The 20,566-nt window shown below is 38.2% G+C and overlaps 1 protein-coding gene across 3 annotated transcripts in view; it reads right to left on the reverse strand.

Annotated features, from left to right (window-relative positions):
* LOC113052293 (talin-2-like) overlaps positions 1–20,566 on the reverse strand; it is a 43,028-nt gene that overhangs the window by 8,238 nt on the left and 14,224 nt on the right. For 2 of the 3 annotated variants that reach the window (XM_026216724.1, XM_026216723.1), the window contains exons 1-44: positions 17,666–17,801; positions 17,444–17,541; positions 16,568–16,697; positions 15,706–15,858; positions 15,239–15,381; positions 14,767–14,894; positions 14,453–14,516; positions 14,203–14,307; positions 13,277–13,432; positions 13,011–13,112; positions 12,733–12,809; positions 12,199–12,379; positions 11,891–12,004; positions 11,658–11,766; positions 11,272–11,480; positions 10,922–11,020; positions 10,676–10,843; positions 10,295–10,589; positions 9,675–9,841; positions 8,722–8,850; positions 8,495–8,608; positions 8,288–8,401; positions 8,055–8,189; positions 7,564–7,692; positions 7,350–7,452; positions 6,822–7,030; positions 6,351–6,470; positions 5,900–6,097; positions 5,671–5,810; positions 5,494–5,587; positions 5,320–5,409; positions 4,814–4,936; positions 4,551–4,694; positions 4,271–4,432; positions 4,028–4,168; positions 3,759–3,940; positions 3,484–3,616; positions 2,526–2,627; positions 2,257–2,427; positions 2,031–2,177; positions 1,787–1,888; positions 1,549–1,668; positions 1,319–1,465; positions 1,021–1,190 (exon numbers count right to left, since the gene is read on the reverse strand). In XM_026216724.1, coding sequence (XP_026072509.1) covers positions 1,021–1,190; positions 1,319–1,465; positions 1,549–1,668; positions 1,787–1,888; positions 2,031–2,177; positions 2,257–2,427; positions 2,526–2,627; positions 3,484–3,616; positions 3,759–3,940; positions 4,028–4,168; positions 4,271–4,432; positions 4,551–4,694; positions 4,814–4,936; positions 5,320–5,409; positions 5,494–5,587; positions 5,671–5,810; positions 5,900–6,097; positions 6,351–6,470; positions 6,822–7,030; positions 7,350–7,452; positions 7,564–7,692; positions 8,055–8,189; positions 8,288–8,401; positions 8,495–8,608; positions 8,722–8,850; positions 9,675–9,841; positions 10,295–10,589; positions 10,676–10,843; positions 10,922–11,020; positions 11,272–11,480; positions 11,658–11,766; positions 11,891–12,004; positions 12,199–12,379; positions 12,733–12,809; positions 13,011–13,112; positions 13,277–13,432; positions 14,203–14,307; positions 14,453–14,516; positions 14,767–14,894; positions 15,239–15,381; positions 15,706–15,858; positions 16,568–16,697; positions 17,444–17,541; positions 17,666–17,801 — 6,053 coding nt within the window. Of the gene's footprint in view, positions 1–1,020; positions 1,191–1,318; positions 1,466–1,548; positions 1,669–1,786; positions 1,889–2,030; positions 2,178–2,256; positions 2,428–2,525; positions 2,628–3,483; positions 3,617–3,758; positions 3,941–4,027; positions 4,169–4,270; positions 4,433–4,550; positions 4,695–4,813; positions 4,937–5,319; positions 5,410–5,493; positions 5,588–5,670; positions 5,811–5,899; positions 6,098–6,350; positions 6,471–6,821; positions 7,031–7,349; positions 7,453–7,563; positions 7,693–8,054; positions 8,190–8,287; positions 8,402–8,494; positions 8,609–8,721; positions 8,851–9,674; positions 9,842–10,294; positions 10,590–10,675; positions 10,844–10,921; positions 11,021–11,271; positions 11,481–11,657; positions 11,767–11,890; positions 12,005–12,198; positions 12,380–12,732; positions 12,810–13,010; positions 13,113–13,276; positions 13,433–14,202; positions 14,308–14,452; positions 14,517–14,766; positions 14,895–15,238; positions 15,382–15,705; positions 15,859–16,567; positions 16,698–17,443; positions 17,542–17,665; positions 17,833–20,566 lie in introns of those variants that run through there. The other variant, XM_026216722.1, reaches the window with a different exon arrangement.

Genomic DNA, 20,566 nt, shown 5'->3' on the forward strand with positions numbered 1-20,566 from the left:
TTATTTATTCAACTTATTTAACAAATGATGTTTAAATCTCAATTTCGAAAAATGTACACTTTATACTGTTTTTGTTGTTCAGAGTCACACATACACATACATATATATATATATATATATATATATATATATATATATATATATATATATATATATATATAAATATAATTGCAACAATTTGTACTGTGAAAAACTCTATACAAATAAACTTGAATTTAATTGAAAATTCAATTAATCAAACTTCCTCAGTCCATCTTTCTCTCATAATACTCGGATACATAATACAGTGAACTTTTAATGCAGTAATACAAAATCTCAACGTTCCTTCGTTACTGGTTCAGCAGAGTCTTGAACTCTGCTATTAAACTGTCAACTTAAAATGTAAAAAGTATTTGAAAAAAAAAACATTGCGCCTTTCATTAGACCTATGTCGTATGCTCGACCCCCTTGTTGTGAGCGAGCCTGCATGAGTGACCGGAAGCTGGACATTACAAGTGATAAAGTTTTAACAACCGACATGTTTGTTAAACTAACATATCGTTTCTCTTCAGCTTCACCCCTGAGTCGTGTTAGTGGTTTTATAATGGATGGATACTTTTTTTAGGATTCAGAAACAGGGTCACCTTTCACTGAAATAATACAGATTGGAACAGACAGGAAAATGTTGAACATAACTCTGAATGTGTTAGTCTGAAAGATGAATGTCAGACATGCCTAGGATGTCTTGGGTGTGAGTAAATTTTTTGGTGAACTATCCTTTTAAAGACACGTCATTGTTGTTTCTTACGGATTTATGTACTCATGCTGTTGAGCTGTTGTATAAACGCAATATTCCACTCGTAGCCATGCGATATGGCTGTATATTCGCATGCTGTAATTACCATATTACATGGCTATATATAATTATTATTATTGTTCTTCTTTCAGAAAATTAAAAAAAAAATTAATTTACCAATGTATCCAACATTTTTTTAATTCTGCCAATAATTTTATATATATAATTTTGTATTTAAATAATACCTGTGATCAGCGAAGGAGTCTGAATCGTTCTCAGCATTGAGTGTGCCAGCAGAAGCAAACATAATGGTGGTGTCCAGGTCAGCGATGATGCCCGATACAGCACTGCCTGCAGTGATACAGGCTTGAGCGCCCTTATTACCAGCATGCAATGCTGAAAGCACCATGGACACCTACAGAAAATAAACCCACAATAAAAAATGTTTTTATATATAATGCTACTATATGGAGATACTGACATTTCAACAGAAGACACCATGAGCTCTTAAACGGGAAGCTGTGAATAATGCAATTTCAATACCTTCTCAGTGACCGTTCGTGCGCACTCAATAAGTTCTCTCTTGGTGAACGAGTCAGATGGACTGATCTGCAGCGCTCCAGCCTTCTGAACGAGCACAATACAGCCATGCCCCAGTTCCTGCACTCGTGTCTTTATCTGGACGCCGATCTACAATCACCAACAAACACAAGGGTCAGCGTGTGTGAGTGAGAGAGAAACACAGAGTGTCCGTGCATTTGTGTGTCGTATACCTCCTCTGGTTCAGCAGTAGAGGCAGCCAGGCGTCCCTGAATGGCAAGCTGACTGTAGTCTGCAGTGATATGAGATGCCAAACTGCCCAGATCCTCCGGAGCACTCACTGATTTAGTGATCTGAGGGAGAGAATGAAGGGATACATTGAAATTGGACACTAAAATCCATTAATAAATCATTATGATATAAAGAAATATATATGAAACACATCAAATGTAGAAAACTATGAGTGCTTACCATCTCCTGTGCACTGACGGCAATAGCTTTGGAGTGTCTCACCATGGAGGTCTGATACTCCACAAATGAACCGTCTGGTTCTGGTGGGGTACCTTCACCTAACTACAGGATGACAAGACCGTTGAATGGTTTTACACGGCTTAAATAATGTAAAACATTAAAAATGTAAAATTTATTTAAAATCTTAATGGAATTATAAAGCATATCAAGACAGTTTATAATGTGAAAATATGTGGGTTATAACCTTGCCCATGGCTTCAGCAATCGAATCTACCATGCCGCTGACCAAGCCAACCTCACAAGCAGCTTCATTCAGGGTCAGCAAGAGGTCATCAACAGCTTCCCTCATTAACTGTGCAGCTTCTTCTATGGCATCATGGGTATGAGCCGCCTGAAGACAAATGAGTTAATAGATCTGTTGACAGATTGAAATTATGTGCAGAAAACGCACATATGAATGAAAGAAGTACCTTCGGGTTTCCACCACCTTCTTTGGCAGCGTACAGCATTTGCAGAGCAGACTCAGTGAGAGTCTTGGTCTGATCCAGAAGGTTCATCTGCTGCTGATGATCCAAGATTTTGGATGCCATGCCCATAGAAGCTGAGACCAGAGGATTTAAGTAACTGACCAACTGAGAGACCTGAGGGACAGACGTACATTTGAGTTGATACTTATGGCATAGTTGAAAACTTTATGACAAATTCTTTTAGACTGTAAAGGCTCTCTAACGATAGTCACCTTATGTCCCAGCTGGGATGCTTCTCCTTTTGCTGCTGTGGAAATCGGCTCAATCAGGTGACCCACCTCCTGAACAGATGATGTTAACTGCTCCTGCAAAGCCTGAAACATACAATAGTTAAAGACTCCCAGTTAGAAAAAACACTTTAATTTTTCTATCCTCACATAAGAATGTTGCTACAAAATGCTTTATGTAATTATTTTCTTATTATGTGGGGAAAATGAACCAACAGCTTTCATTCAAAGAGAACTGATATTGACAAAGATAGAAACATCACTATATTACTATATATGTGACCCTGTACCACAAAACCAATCATAAGTAGCTTGGGTATATTTTTAGCAATAGCATAAAAAAAAAAAAAAACACGTGTACTGTATGGGTCAAAATGATTGATTTCTCCTTTTATGTGAAAAATCATTAAGTTAAGTAAAGATCATGTTTCATGAAGATATTTTGTAAATTTCCTACCATAAATATATCAAAACTTAATTTCTGATTAGTTATATGCATTGCTAAGAATACATTCGAACAACTTTAAACTTAGTATTTAGATTTTTTTGCACCCTCAAATTCAAGATTTTCAAATAATTGTATCTCGGTCAAATATTGTCCAATTATAAAAAACTAAAAACCTCAACAGAAAGATTATTTAATATTTAATTAAGATTTCGGATGATGTATACATCTCAATTTAAAATAACTGACACTTAAGACTGGTTTTGTGGTCCAGGGTCACACAAACTAAGAACAACACACTACAGTACATTAAAGCCACATTTAAATGTGACATTTATTATAATGGGTTTATGTGAACTTTTAAATTTAAGTGAACTTTAAAGTCGTTAATTAAATTAGATGCCATCAAAAGAAAATTGTTGTCTTTATGTTGTTTCTACATTAATTAAGAGATTTTCCAGAAAAAATACTACAGAAAATACAGAGGTGAAACTTTACCTCAGAAGAAACTTCGTCTCTACGAGAAAGATTTTGGCTGACAGCTGCAAGAGAGGCCTGCTCAATATCTCGAATACATTTATTGATATTTTCAATGGCAGAGTCACATTCCTTCTGGCCAGGGGCTTTATTCCTGTAACATAAAATCACATGATCCATTTCTAAAATTATAAGAATTATTAAATTATGTAAAATTAAAAAGAACCTTTATAGTAGCTCATTTTTATTCTGCATGTTTCACACAAACTACAAAAATGTGAGAATTTGTATGTTACCTGATAGCCATGATGAGGCTCTTGATGGAGTCTGACACGTTGCGTGAATGGCTTGCCAGTAATGACCAGGTAGGTGGATCTTTAGGGTTCACAACCAAAGACCTAGCAGTCTTCAAAAGATGGCTGGAACTGTCAAGCATGAAGCGTGCTGACTCGATGATTGGCTCCTGTGCAGCTGAACCCTAAATTGGGAGTAGAAAAATACAGACCATTACCAACAAAAAGGACACAATTGTGAATAACATCCACAATGAGGAAGAACTTCATACCTCTTTACTTATCTGTGCAGGAACACTAGCAAACTCCGGATTGGAAGCAAACGTGGTTAGATTATCAACAGCTTCAATGAGGGGCACTGTTGCAATCCGACACTTCTCGCGGTTTTCCTCTGAGAAATCTCCATCCAGTGCCTGTGGTGGGAGTGAAGAGGGGAAATGATGTTAGAGAACAATCATTTGATGTCACTGGAGTGGATAAAAGTTGAATTCATTTATAAAGATGATTGATTTAACCTTGATTGTTTTGACCAAGCTGGCTGTGCTGTTGGCCACTTCTTTGGCTGACTGCACGAAGTGTCTTTTAGCCACAGGGTTGGCAGTGTTAGAAGAGGCCAGTCGGCAAGCATTACATAGTGATGAAGTGTGCTTTGCAACAATGGTGGCAGCTGACAGCACCTGCAACATGCATATTTATTATAATTTTGGCCTTAAAAGTACAGAGGAAGATGTTGCAGAAAGACAAGCTCTGGGCTTAAGTCCAAACACTAAATGCCCGATGTCCCGATGACACTACCTGTGAAGGACTATTATCTGGGTCAACAAGATTTCGGCAAGCCATCTTGATTGCCTGATTAGCATGAGCAAACTGGATAGGATCCACTAAGCCTGGGTGTCCGGCCTGGCTGTTGGGGTCAGACACACCCACTAGGTAAGAAGCCTAATGACACACAAAAAAAACAAGTGTTATCAGTAAATACTTAAAGACAAAGTGTTCAAAGGTAAAAAATGCACAATGGTTGTGCACGAAATATGCCATGGAAGGACCTAGTTTCTTACCTGTCCAGCCGCTTCGGTCAGACCACACAGAGCTTTAGAGGCTCCACCCACACAGTCTCCAAACGCTGGAACATCTCCTGTCTTGCAGTTATGAGAGATCCCGGCCATAGACTCACCGAGTATCTATATATCAGAAAGAGATAGATTACGGATTAGTTATCACATATCAGTTAAATGCATATTGATATGAATTAACACTTAAGGCAGGGTAGATGATTAAACAGTAATTTTTTTTTTTTTTTTTACAATTTAAAAAAAAACACTTCCTATTTTAATTCATTTTAAAATGTAATTTATTCCTGTGATTGCAAAGCTGAATTTTCAGCAGCCATGAAATGACTCTTCAGAAATCCTCCTAAAATGCTGATTCGGCATAAAACTTTAAAATATTTATTTGTTTGCAATTGTATCAGAGGTTTAAATAAAATAAAAAAAATTGCAATACAGGTCTGGATAGCATTCCAAACAAAACCTCCAATAGTTAATAATAATCATGTTTCTGTTACCTTAGAGTTCTCCATGACGCTTTCAATGCAGTCGAAGTAAGAGAGATCACTGACTGGCTCATTTGGGTTATCCAGCAGGCCCCTAACAGCCTGTAAACCAAAAAAGAGAGACAATATCCCAATTTCTAAATATTAAAATACATTTTTATAGTGTGCATTGTTTGGATATAATACCTCAAGCTCTCTTAGAGCATTTTCACATTCCCTTTGTCCTGAGGCATTCTGGGTACACAGCGTAATCAGCTGATTGATGCTGTCAGTCACCGTTCTGAATAAACAACGCAGGCAAGTTACAAATACAGGAAGAGCAGCATCTATGAAACGTGCATGAATTAACATGGGGTGAAGTACCTGGCAGCAGCAGCGAGCAGGTTCTTTGCATTGCCTCCTGCAGGGTCCACAGATAAAGACTTGGCAGCCAACAGAAGCTTACTGGAGGCCATTGAGATGTTCTTCAAGTTCCCAATCACCTGCATTTGGTCATCCTTACTCTAAAACAACCAAACATTACTTATTATTTCAGTAAAAATAAGACTTATTCACATTCTCATGTTCTATCCTGCAGCTCCACACGTAATACCTGGGTGTGGCCAGCCATCTCAATACCAGCATCCAGAAACTCATCAAAGTCCTCACTGAACTTTCCAGAAGCATCTGCAAGCCGGCAAGTGGTCCCTCTAGAGGCATGGACCACATCACCTGCAGACTGGTTCAGATCGGCTGCAGTCTGGTTCAGGTCACTCTGAGCCTCCTGGAAGCTCTTACTGCAGGGAGGAAGCTGCAAAAATAAAGTAAAAATAAAATAAATCTAAATAAAAATGGAAACTTTTTTACAACACCCAGCAACTACACACACGAGAACTGTTTACATTTATTAATTGCATGCACTATAATGCACAGTGAGTGTGCATTAAGCTATAGAACAAATTTCCAAGGTACAAATTATGTGGAGCATATTTATCAATAAGCATTAGCATTTAGCACATTTGGTGATGACAAGAGAAAACAAAAAGTCCTTGTTTGCAGCTCACCGTCTCTACAAGTAGTTTTTTGCTGGCTTCGCCGATGCTTTTCAGAGCCATATCAACATCCTTTTGTCCAGGCAGACAGTTCACACATGCATTCAGTGAGTGGGACACAGACTTTGCTACCTGACACACAAAACAGAGACACACATATCAATATATATATATATATATATATATATATATATATATATATATATATATATATATATATATATATATATATATATATATACACTTTTTAAAAAAATGTCATATATATACACTTTTTTAAAAAATGTCTTCTTTCAGTAAGGAAGCATTAAATTGATCAAAATTAGTTTATACTTGAATAAACTAACATTGTTAACATTGGTGGCTCCTCAGTGATAAATGATGCATGCATTTCCTAATTTTTTAAGCTTTTTTTTAATAATAACTGCTAAATAATTCAATTTAATGTAACGTAAAAAAAAAAGACATCTCTTCCGCCCTCACCTGTGCTAGCCTCTGTTGTACCTCTGCATCACCAGGAGCAACCAGTGCCTCCTTGGCTTCAGAAATTAATTTAGCTGATCCTTCCATAACCTCACGAGCAGAATCCAACATGGCTGCGGCTCCAGCGGGGTCTGATGAGGTGGCAGCAACACCCCTCGCAGCCTGTGCTAATGTCTTAAGAGCCTGGGCAGTTTCGCTGGCAGCTACACCTGTGAACACATACAGTTCATGTTTTGGAGTTTATATGTGTGTGTATGTGAGAGAGCCAGAATATATGTTTGTTTGAGTTCACTTCGCTATATTTAAAGGAACAAAACAGTTCCTGGAAGTTTACTTAATTTGACACACACATCCTCAAATAAAAATAAAATGAATAATTTTGTTTGCTTTATTTTCTTCCCCAAGAAATGATAATAATTAGGGCTGAAGTAAGTGATTATAATTAGCTTTACATAAAATAACGGAGCTGCAAAGCATATCCCAATTTAGCCAAATTAATGTGTTGTGTATGAGGGTGAGCTGTATTACCTGTGTAATGCTCATTTCCCTGTGCTGCACAGGTAAGCAATTGGGCCATTGAGGAACCAACAGCCTTAGATGTGCCACCCAGATCCTGAGTGCATTTTTCCAACTAAACCACACAAATTAGACCACAAAATGAATGTATAGTTGTTGATATGTCTATTTTTCAAAGGACAAAATAATCATAGCATCACGGATAATAAATTGGCTCTCAACTCACCGATTCCCCAGGTAAAGGTTTCAGCAGCCTCTCGGATGCTGCCATTTTAGCGTCCTGGAGTTCATTCTTCAGCGTCTGCACAGCTATAAGGGCAGAGTCGATCTCCATGGGGCCGCACGCCTCATGAGCCTAGACATCACATGACAGGATCTGATTAAGGTATAGTCCAGTCAAAAAATGAATCTTACATAACAGGAAAGATAATAATTTGAAGAATGCTGGTAACCAAACAGTTCCGGTTCCCACTGACTTCCATTCTATTTTTGTACATACAGTGAAATCAATGGGAACCGAAACCGTTTACCAGCATTCTTAAAAATATTGTTTGCCTTTCGCAGAAGAAAGATAGCAAGGTTTGGAATGCCACTAGGGTGAGAAAATGACAGAATTTTCTTTTTTGGATGAACTGTCCTTACACAGTTAAAAAAAAAAAAAACACTCTTGTATCTTTGACTCATAAATTACATGTGTGGAGAAGACAGATTCAGTACCGTCTGTGCAGCAGTGCGGAGTTCAGCCAGGCAGGTGGCCAGATTCTTTCCACACTGTCCAAGCTGCATGGATGCTGCCTGATCCGTCACAGTCGGCACAGACGACTTCACTGAAGACACCATCTTACTTCCAGGCTGGAACATGGAATTAGAGGTTTTAGTATTGAAAGAGCACTTTTATAGAATGGTGATGTTATCAGATGAGTGACAGGTGATTATGGATTGATGGTTACCTGAAGGAAGTTCTGACAGGCAATGATGAGGGCAAGTTGTGCACTACCATCCTCTGGCTGCCCCTGACTGCCCCTCACTCCCTGTACCAGCTGAGGAATATGGTCAGCTACAGCCTAACCACACAATAATACAGAATACAGTAAACACAACAGGACGACGAACATTACTAACACTTTGGAAATTCTCTAAAAAATACTTCTACAAACCCTGCAGCTGTGAACAAGTTGTTGGTGGGCAGCAGTGTTCTTGTTAGAGGCTGCTGCATTCTGGGATGCTGCAATGGTTTGAGTTGCAGCAGCAGCAGCTTGTTTAGCAGTGTTCTGAAAACATTTAAAGCAGACATTCAGTGCAGTGTTTTACTGGCTTAGTTCGCACCATTCTGTCTAAATTCAATTACTTTTCTCATAATGAAAATCATAAGCAAGTCACTGACCTCCAGTCTTGTTATAAGTTTCTTCTTAATGGCGTTTTGTGCAGCAGCATTAGTGGCCACACGCAAGCCCTCCGCAGCCTCCCGGAGCTTCTGCTGCTGGTCTTCATTTTCAGGGTATGCAGCAGCTCCCTAAACACAAACACAGACAAAGACATGTAACAAGTCTATTGGTGGTCTATTAGAACCCAGATTATTAAACCGAGAGACGCTCAAGTGAAGATGCTCAAAATAACTTGATTAGTGCAAAAATGTCTCCAATTTTCAAACAAACTCAAGCATTGGTATGAGCTAGGTTTAATAATATAGGACAGTGGTTCTCAACCAGGGGCCCAGAGTCAGGTTTTTAAAAGTAGCATAAGAATGGTTTGATAAATAGAAAGTTGAACCACAAAAAATTATTTTGTTAATACTTTAGATTAGTGAACACTATTCACTATTAACTAGTTGCTTATTAACATGTATATTACTAGCATATTAGCTGTTTATTACAACTTATAAAGCACATGTTAATGCCTTATTCTGCAAGACCATATTCTAGATCCCTAGAACCTAAACTAACTACTACAACTACCTTGCTTACTATCAATAAGCAGTAATTAGGAGTTAACTGAGAGAAAACTTTAACTCGTTAATAAATAATTAGATAAGTTAATTCTTAGTTTTACTGCAACAATGTGATGATAGTGAATATTAATCTAACTCTTTATTTATTTATTTATTTTTTACATACAGTTCTTGAAACATTTTAAGTAACAAAAATGTATTATGGTCACTTGAATATTAATTGATCAGTTTTTACTAATTAAAAAAGTTAGAAAACAAACAGTTTTATCAGAATTACAGCAGGATTACAGAAAAAAAAAGATCTAGAGATCTACTGATATAGAGAACTGGAGAGTTAACGTATAGTCTAATAATGCACTTTTAATGTGAGCCAAGGCTTGCTCACACACCTTTGCAGCCTCAACCATTCGAGCAGTGGCATCTGCGAGCAGTTTGGCAGCCGTGAGAAGCTTCCTGGAGTTGTCGACATCCACTTCCACCTCAGCATCTGATCTCATGGCATTCACCAGGTCAGAGGTCGCCTGGGCAAGAACCCGTGCCTGTCGCACCATCTCACCTACGGAACAGAATAGTAAATCTCTACATTTACATAGCATAAAGGAGCTAAGCAAATAAATAAACAAGTAAGACTACCATTCACTTTACTGACATTGGAGTCCATACGGGGTTTTTTTTTTTTTTGTTTAAAAGTGAACACATTTATTCTTAAAAAGGACACATTAAAGTTAAATGAAAGTAAAAACATTTACTGTATACAGACGTATTTCAAATAAATATTCAAATACCACTGTATCAGTTTTTAACATTTATTATAATAAGAAATGTTTCTTGAACACCAGATCAGCATATAAGATTGATTTCTGAAGGATCATATGACACTGAAGACTTTCAAAACAGAAAATAGTTTTTGTAAATTTTATGGTGAGCATAATATACTTCCTTCCGAATCACTAAAAAAACCTCAACTCCAAACTTTTGAATGATTGTGTACATGATGCACTCATCGTACCAGCGTCACCCATGCTGCAGAAAATACTCTCTGTAACTGTCATGATGGTGTCCGTGGCCTGGTCGTAGCGTCCAATGGGTTCCCCGCGTGTGGCGTAGTTCCTCACATGTGCGAGTAGGTCACTGAGAGCCTGTGAGACGATACCAGCCGCTGCGCTGATGGCCTTCAGAAGCTCTTCATCACTGGTAGCTGACAGACAGGCCTTCACGCAACCTTCCACTGAACGATCCACCAGCTTCCCTGCTTCTATCAGCTGCTCTTGACACACAGGGGAGCTGATAGTAGGGCTCACAACCTGATAAAACAAAAACATGAGTGTAAAAATGCCATGCACAGGTTTATCTTAAACAGTCTGTATAAACATGTTTATGTGCACTCAACCTTGGCACAGGCCACTAGTTGGGAAGTGGAGAGGGCGCACTGGGTCGCAGCTGCAATAACCCTGTTCTGCAGGACGCTGTCTTCAGAAACCTGTGCCACATTCTTGGCCTTCAGAACCATCATGGCTGCTGCATTAGCCACGGCTTTAGCTAGGTTCATTAGCACATCCTATAACACACAAACACACAAACGCTCAGGGCTATAAAAACACAAATCTACCTTTTACCTCAAAAGACACTTGCGTACCTGGAAGCGCTCGTCTGTTTCATTCTCTCCAATCTGTCTAAGTAAATCTCCACTGGCTTGACCGATGCTGCCGGCTGCAGTCAGAACCGTCTGTCGTGGCTGCATGAAAATAATAAAATAAAAACACACCACACACGCCATTAAACATAGACATGTCACTCAAAATCTTGACAATTAAGAAAATATTCAGAAATATTACCATAGGAAATGGGAAAATAATTATTTGAATCATAATTGCGTACCTCAAGATGAAACCATACAGTGGATACAGAAATGTAAACGGCATTCATAAGTATATACATTTTGGGAAAATATATAATGATAAATCGCAGCACATTCTTTGCTCGCACCTCTCCCGATGTAGGCTCCACAGTTTTAAGCAGGTCAGACACAGCTCCAGTGAGGGTCTTGGCGGCCCTCATGAGGTCCTGCCCACTGCCAACCTCATCCTCCATCAGAGCCGCCAGCAGCTTCACACCTTTTGACATCTCCGTCAGATTAGAGGAGATGGTGGTTATGGCACATCCCACTGCTGTATAATCGGTGTCTGTCGGGTCCCCTGGGAACAAGAAAAGAAAACTCTACAATCACTACAATGCAGATGAAGCGTAAACTTTTACATTTTGAAAATCCAGTCAAGGTTTTCACTTGTGTTGACAGTAGAAAAAAAAAAGTATAGTAAGTGTTGTGAAACATCTTACTAATTAAATACATTTTAATACAGCCAAGACTTTACCAGCAGTAAGATTAACCACAGAGGCAGTTCCAGCAGTAATGGCATCCACCTGAGAGTGAATATCATGCTTGGACTCATCCATCTTGTTCTGAATCCACAATTTAGAAGCCTGAAATAATAATAAAAAAATTTAAATGTAAAAAGTTAAAACCTTAAAAGTACAAATTAAAGTAAAAATATTGGTAATGGATACAGGAAAGTAAATGTGAAGTGTCATGTACACATTTTCTCACCATATCATCTCCCAGTGGTGGCAGCTCTTCCATCTCCTCTAGGTCTGTCTGTGTCTGCTGCACCGCTTGCATACTGATGTTAATGGTTCCCACAAGAGCCTGCTGGGCTGCACTCTGATCGCCCAATTAAAGATGGCAGAAATCACACATTAATCCACCAACAGATCTAAACTGTGACAGCTCTATGGTCATCCTCTATGCGTTATGTAGGGTCTGATGCTAAAATGCTGCTAGACAGCAAGGTGGTTTTAATGAACTTTGCGGATTAATTGGTCCATGATCCTGAGCATTTGTATATGTAGACTCACCAGTGGTGGCATATGTCCAAGATGCATCTGTCCAGTGGTGATATGTTGCTGTGGAGAGGGCATGGTACCCATGTTCAGAGTTTCTGTGCCAGCAGAACCAGACCTCAAGATCCCAGGCAGTGCCACAGAGCCCTGCTCTGCTTGCCCGACACGGTTAAACTGCTGCTGTAATATAGTAGATCTGTGATAGACAGAGAGAGAGAGGAAGGGACATATAAAGATAAAAGGAATGACAACAAAGTAAAGAGATTTTAGCGTTTGTACTACAGCATTCAGCAGTTATTCAAGAAGAGATGATGCCAGCACTCATTAAAACAGACTCAGTATAGAAACAGTGTGGAACAGGTAACCTCAGCTCCATCTAGATTAACAGAATATGAGATAAGGTGGTTTTTCCAATGTGAGTTTCCTGTAATGCCGTACTGGTCTGATTACAGAAGTATTTCCAAAAGACAACTTGGCAAGAAATGACAAAACCTTGAAATGATAATATGGTTCTTATTGCTGACGACTCACAATTTGTGCATGTCTTACTTTTTCGGAGAAACTGATTCCTCTAACATGGTGGCCTCCTCATCTCCCTCTAAACCAAAGCGGTCCTTGCTTTGTTTCTGTACGGCCAAACAGAAGTGAATAAACACTTTTTACAAACTCTCACATAAGGTTTAATCTGGTAACACTGTGCATACTGTTATCTGAACACTGTTAATGTTTAATACAAAAAACATTCGTAATCCAGGAGAATCTCTTTCAGGAAAGAACATGAATGAATATTTCATGAGGGAAACGCAGTTAAAAGAGTAAATACTGGCCTTCTTGAGAATGATATCGATGTAACCAGCTATAAGCTGAGATATCTGCTCCCCCTCAGTGGTCTGAACAGAGTAGTAGCTCTCCTGATACTCTCCGAAATCCTGCATATGGGAACAGAGTTCACACACACATACACACACACACACACACAGACTACATTGAACAAAAGTGACAGTAAAATAATGCACAGGAGGTGCACCGGAGATATCTGAGCCATCTGAAAGTCGAATGTAAGTCCATAAGAATATGTATGTTATGCAAGTACCAGTGTAAAGCTCTTAGGTGAGGCGGCCCATCTTTTTACTGTAGTAAGTGGCCACTCCTGAACCACATCTTTGGTTTTCTCATCCACTCTCATCACTGATTCTTTGGTAATACCCAGCAGCCTTGGGACCAGCTTATTTTTACTTTTCATTTTTTCCTGAGAAACAAAATCAAACACAGAAAGAAAGAATAAAAAAAGAGTGAGATTAATTCACTATGTTCAGAACAATAAAAATAGTCCACCAAAATGTATAACACCACATATTCATCCACAATAAAATTCCTCCTGCATCTTCTCCGATTCTCTTAAGCTTATCATCCTTCTTCTGTCTCCACACCATTTCTCTCTGAGCTGCCAGTAGATGGATAGGCCGAGCTCAAACTGTTTTAAGTTGGACAGTCAATCATTGCCAAAGCTTTTTCACTTTAGCTTTTTGCACAAATGTATTTACTATTAATTCCCAGATAAAAAAACAACATGGAAACAGTTTGAGTTTATCAATACAGAGAATAATTATATTGGCCATATGCGATAAATAAAAGCCAGAACAAAACTAAAATCAGAAACATATGATCTTTAATTTTAGGTACAAGCACATCTGCTCCACCTTAACTTTATAACTCAAGCAGAGCCGAACTGTAATCAGTGCATGAGTCATGCAGACCACCACCGGCCAGGAACAGGAGAGGGAGGGGGGTTGCACTGAAGCCATGGGATCATCCTAGAGCTGGAATTCCTCGTGAATGATGAAAGCTCTCACGAGAACACTGATTGGCAACATGAAGACTAGAGCATTTCTGGACTTGGGTACAAAAGTGACTCAGGACTGCTGATCCCAAAAACACCTTTACAATACATGAGTTGATTCGGGAATAGGATGTGAAGGCAAACACATAAGAAATACAAAAAGCACACAAACACTTTACCTTCACCAAGAAGAAAGACACTCCATATGTTCTGAGGGATCTCGCAAGCTTCACATACTTCACTTTGGCTTCAATCTCAGTCATTTCCGCACAAGCCTTATGTTCCTGTAAAATTCATAAAGCGTTTACTCGTCTAACCAATGAATTTATCTCATAAATCTTTGCTTACAAATAGTGAAGTTTAAGAAAAAGACAACTGTGGATAAAAAAGGAACATGCATTTATTAAAGCGCAGGATAAACTGTCCCACCTGAAAGATCTTCTTCTCTGCACCTCTCTGTTTGATGTATTCCTTAGGCAGAAATTCCTTCAAGCTTAAAGAAATGAAATGCACAAAGCATGCTCATTAGTGACAATATACAAATGCAAACAGGCATTAGAGTTATATGATATACATAAAGTATTAAAATGCATCTTCTGATTTGAGTTTGTTAAGCTCATTAACTAAATGGACCATATATTCATTGCAACTTCTGGATTTTACACATCATTTCACAGCAATATGAAGCAGAGGGCCAGTAAACACTGTGCACCATAACTGAAAGTATTAAGATGTGGTCTTACTCCAGAAATCCAGATTTGTGTTTATGTTCTATATGAGGCCCGAACTGGATCTGAGCTTGAATTCCACCAAATTCACAAGCCTTGTCAAACGACACGGGATGAGAACCATTCAGAATGTCATCACGTGCCTGAGGAGACACATGCAGGCAGACACATCCGTTATCAAAGCCTTTGGAAATCACACAGCAGAAATGATCCAGATCTGTAAACGAGGCCCTGACAGGAGGAGGTAACGGGGACTACACTGCTTTGCAGATCAATACGATGTGTACAACAGCATGCAGTCCACCACTCAAAGAGGCTTTTAGAGCCATTTGTCAATAAGAGATTTACAGCGTTTCAATCCATATACATGGAAACAGATCATTTAGGGCAATATCACTGTGGGAGGAATGTGAAGCCAAGACAGGGGTGCTGGGTGCTCATTGTGGCCTTCACCAAAGTTTAATAAGTGACCAGAGGTGAGCCGAACCTGTACGTAGAGCAGATTGAGCTGCACAGGATCTCGTGAGTCCACGTTTTGATCGGAGTAGAAAAACTTTCGTCTCAACAGCAGAGTTTCGCTTTCCTCGACTCCGTGTTCCCTAAATGTACGCCCATGATCCAGCCAGTTTACTGTGAGAAAAACAGAAACTTTTTATAAAGTAAAACTGTTTCAAGTACCCTTGAAATCTTGAATTTTGCTGCTGACACTAAACTTCAGAATTTTAGCACATGTATATGCATACTGAAGGATATATAAATTTTACCTAGATAAAAATAATAAAATAAGAAAGTACTTAAGAGACTAAAGTAATAAGAAAATAATATAATACAGTAATGGGGACGGGAAGCAAAGATAAATCCTGAAACAATTCTAAACCTCAACTTTATTGACTTATTGTGGCCCATTTACAGCTCCACCGCTGAATAAGAAATCAGTGTCCATCTGTTACTTACAGTCATCATCTGTGTGCAGTTTGGCTTTGAGCTTCTCCATCTTCCTCTCCTCCCTCAGTAGAGTTCTGTCTTTCTTCAGTGTGCCAGTCCCTTCATCTTTCTTCTCCTCCACAACCTCCTGAATCAGAGAGTACTCTTCATAGTTTGTGATTCCTGGAAAGAGAAGTAATGAGAATTTCTGATTCTTTGATGACTAGAAAGTTCAGAAGAACAGCATTTCATTGAAAAAAACATTTTTTTTTTTCATCATTATAAATGTCTTTACCGATCCTTACTGAATAAAACAAGTATTATTTCTTTTGAAGAAAAAAGCCCCCAAATGTTTGAACGGTAGTGTATAAGGAGAAAAATGTATTGGTCTCAAAAGCAGTGGCAGAAACCAAGGGTGTGTTGCATAAACTGCTTCGACTAGCTTAAAAAGCTAGTCATCTAATTTATTTTCTTTAAGAAGGGTCATAACATTTCATAGTCAATTACAAAAAGATAGATTGGTCTAATGTTCATCCAAAAAGTTAAACTGATTACCCGTTGGCTAACTGCCTAGTTGGTCAAACTAGTTTGTAAGACACAGTCTTAACATAGTGTCTATGTTTATGCAACTGTGCCCATGTCTATATTTGGTCAGTCCAATGGAAATGCACCTACAGGTATGCGCAAACCATTGGGATTTGAATCCAGGTCACCTTGCACTTTAAATTAAAACTAGACCACTAGACTAACAGTTTACTGGGTTTTTTTTATTTTTAAACATGTCTATGGCATAACCAAGTGAGTCAGGACTACCATGCATGCCCCCTCAACAAAACCTGAGAAAGTAACTGTATATGACAGTTATTTCAGATATTAAAAGAGCATCACTGACCTATTCTACTGCAGATGGTGACAAGCAGCTCTCCCACAGTTTTGGAGTCATCCACCATGATGGTCTTAACTGCTCCATCCAGCATTTTTATCTTCTGAGGTCTCTGTTTTTTCTTATACTCCAGTATGTCCTGAAAGAGAGACAAAGGGACTTGACCAGCATTTCCTGACTGCATTAAACGAATAGTTTCAAGTTTAAGGAAAGCTTAGGTTGTAGGCACTGGTTCTGAATTAAATTCTGCATCATAGCCATTTTGACATCGTCTTGGATTTTAGCATCAGCCAGCTGCAATTTTTTTTAAATAATAATCAGATCTGTGCAGTACGAAGGCAAAAAAAAAAGACTATAAATGGGCATGAGTATGCAAGGAAGACAGCTTTTTAAAGTAAAAAGCTTACAAAAATAAATAGACCACACACCTAAGACTGACATTATCTACAAAACAAAGATTAAATGGAATCCGTATGTGAAGCATACACATCTCAATTTACACTGTACACACACATCTTGATTTCTTCCTGGGAACAAGCATTCAGCTTTGTCTTTATATACAACACTCCTCTACACAAGCACAGAGACTCACAAGTGTAAACAAATATAAACAAAAACCACATGCTGCAGTGACAAAAGTCTTTAATCACAGCACTGGAGCTCGTCTCAGTAAGTGTAGACACCAAGGGGAGCCTTTGCTTACTCTCACATACTCGAAGACTATAAAAGTAACCAAAGAGCAGGGTTAAGACCTCTTCTCATCTTTCAGCATAAAAAAGTGGGCAAAGACACATCACAAAACAAGACAAGAGTGCAAAGACATGTCACAGAACATTTGACAGGAGCTTGTAAAATAGAGACAGACCGAAGATCAAAAGGCCTTACCCCATTTCTCAGCATGTAATAGTCCAGCGTCCGGCCTCCTTCCAGCCAGATGCCTTTCCTGGGGTCTTCGTCTGATAGAAACAGCCCATATTCTGAAGCTGAGACACAACAGACACTCTGTTAGATCTTGAATTTGGCAAATTATATGAAAATGATAACCAGATTTACAATCACTGTAAACATTACTATACTTCAATGAACAGTGGAAGAAAGGTGTCCCACCTTGACCCGTCTGGGCTTCTGGAACCCTCTCTCTGATGACCCGGCACGCATCGTACACAGCCGTTGAAGGCTCAAACTGCATCGTCTTCACCACATTACACTGCCTCACACAGATCTTCAGAGACAGCGCCACCATCCTGCCAGCTTATGTATTACACACTCTGCACCTGTGGAGAGAAGGAGGGAAATGAGAGTGATAGAGAACTGAAGACAACAAGCTGGAGAACGTGTGTGTGTTTGAATGATACTGATTTAGACCTAATCAACACTCTCATAAATATTGTTAACCATTTTCGGTGTTACTAAAAGCAGATACTCTAAGAAACTGAATGTCAGTGAAGTGTTCCTTTACTAAATAATATAAATCTAAATAGACATTACCGTTCAAAAGTTTGCAGCAAGATTTTCATGTTTTTGTTATTTCTCTTATGCTCATCTAGCCTGCTTTTAGTTGATTTAAAAATACAGCAAAAACAGTAATATTGTGAAATATAATTTTTTTAATAACAGTTTTCTGCTTCAATATGGTTTTAAAATTAAATTTATTCATGTGAGGTCTTCAGTACCACATGGTCCTTCAGAAATCATTGATGTTAAGAAACATTTCTCACACACTTCTCGTAATATTTGTGAGGATCTGTGAGAAGAACATTTATTTGAAATCAAAATTATTTTTACCAGAAACTATTTGCAACAATGTAAAATAAGAAGGTAATGCTTTCATGCTAAATAAGTATTTATAAAAACTTACTTCGGATGGTACTGTACAATTAAAATAATTGGTGGAAAAAAAAGTAGTGAAAGAGATACAAATACTTGTGTGTGACATTAATCATTGAATCAGGACAAACATTAACAATCACATTTTTACACTTTTGGCTTCAAATTTAGTCTTAGTCCTCTAATACACATAGTATAATAAGTCTCTTTTACTAATTTTCTTGTTTGACGCAGTGTGTGCTATAAGAAAGATATTTGGATTCTGTCCATCTCTCTCTCTCGAACACACACACACACACACACACACACACACACACACACACACACACACACACACACACACAGTCTTTACTGTTATCACCTGAACTTCCAGTCAGCTGCCTTCACTCTTTCAGCACCATCCAAACTGCCATTAATGAAACACTGACTAGTTTAAACACACATAATACTAGCCAGGGGATATGGTTTCACTTTGTGGTTCAAACAGATCTTACTGGAACAGAAAGATAATTATAACACCATTTAAACCCACTTCAAAATCAGTATGATATCCATAAACAATAAAGAAGCATAATTATTACCTTAAAGTCAGAGTTTCTCTTAGCATCTAGCTAATCTTTGGTCTGTATATGTGTCTGTGGGATTGAGGATGCCGTTGAGCACAGCTGGCACAATGAACACAGGCATGAGTTTGGCAGTGTGATCTGACCCAGTATGTCAGGGACAAGCTGTAGAGCGCTGAGCATATATATAGATTGGGAAGTGCATTGTTGGAGATGCAACAGTCAAAATGTCCAATATGCATATATTACGTAAAGAAGGACTTGCTTTGCTTAAGGGACATCACTGAAGGAATAACTTGGGGTTCAATTCATTAAAATGATTTGGTGCACTCAGTGAAGGATTCATCAGACTGCTTCAAACTCACAAATGCTGAAGTCTGTGACCATTTCAGGAAGATGAATTAAAACAAAAGATTCACTAGAATCATTTTCTTATGAATCAAGACTACTTTGATCACACCGTTTGTGTGCAGCCCTAGGAGCATCTTAAATAGAAAGATATTTGTTGCCATCATTTTTCAGTAAACAACCTTTTTATCTAACCACATTCAATTCAGACTGCTACCTCAATCAAAACTCATTTAAAATATGATTTTTTTTACACAATGCCGAAAAGCATTGAAGAAAAACATATGCATAACATAAATTATTCTTAAAACTTTATAGCAAAATATCATTTTTATTGCTGTTATCTACCAGTTAGCGGCAAACTATTTGTAGGTTTGAAAACAAATTTCATTAATGCAATTCCATTTGGTGTTGCAGAAATGACACACTTTACCTTTAATACAACACCTCAATTCGATAACACCCGATTTATACCAGCACTTGTTGTTGAGTGCCACTGGAACAACACAAAGTTCTTAAAGTTTCTGTCTGATCAGCCACAGCTTCTCCAGTAAATTATCACAAACAATTTATTTGCTTTTGCACAGCACAGAGTTCTGCATTCAATGTTTCCATCATATAGATCCACAAGCGCTAACTCATCCAGCCCACCGGAGACTCTAGAGAGCCTGAAAATCACAACACTCCAGAGAATGTCCTTCCATTTATAGACCTTCAACAGGATCACATGCTGCATTCAGGATAGCAGTCTGACTAAAGTCTGATTACCCTCTCAAGTTCTTACAGTAATGAAACACATGCCGCCAGCCAATTAATTTCCACGGCCTCATATCAGTGAGACTCAGCAGCTGTATTCTCTCAGAGTCATACACTCATGTAGACATGAGTCATGTCTGTCACCAGTATCACTATACAAACTGTGGGCTACTGAAATATGATTACACCGCTAAACTCCACTAAGTTAACCATCTGAACTCTTCAAATAGTCCAGATAAAATATTTAATTTAGCTTAGTTAAACCTGTAAATTATGAGTGATCTTATTAGTACATTAGTTTTTTTTAATTAACTTTTATTTTATGTTTTCACATTTAGTCATTCTGCAACAGAATGACTAAATGTAGTTTTTTTGTAGTTTGCTTCTAAATATTTCTATGAAGCACTCATTTTTTATTGAAGTTTTAGTAATTTAAGTCCTTTAACTTAAACAGATTTCATTTGTTATTAGCTAAGTTATTAGCTAAGTTTTAGTCGACATTTACACTGCTTCA

The sequence above is a fragment of the Carassius auratus genome, chromosome 32, assembly GCF_003368295.1.
Source record: "Carassius auratus strain Wakin chromosome 32, ASM336829v1, whole genome shotgun sequence".
Classification (NCBI taxonomy): Eukaryota; Metazoa; Chordata; class Actinopteri; order Cypriniformes; family Cyprinidae; genus Carassius; species Carassius auratus.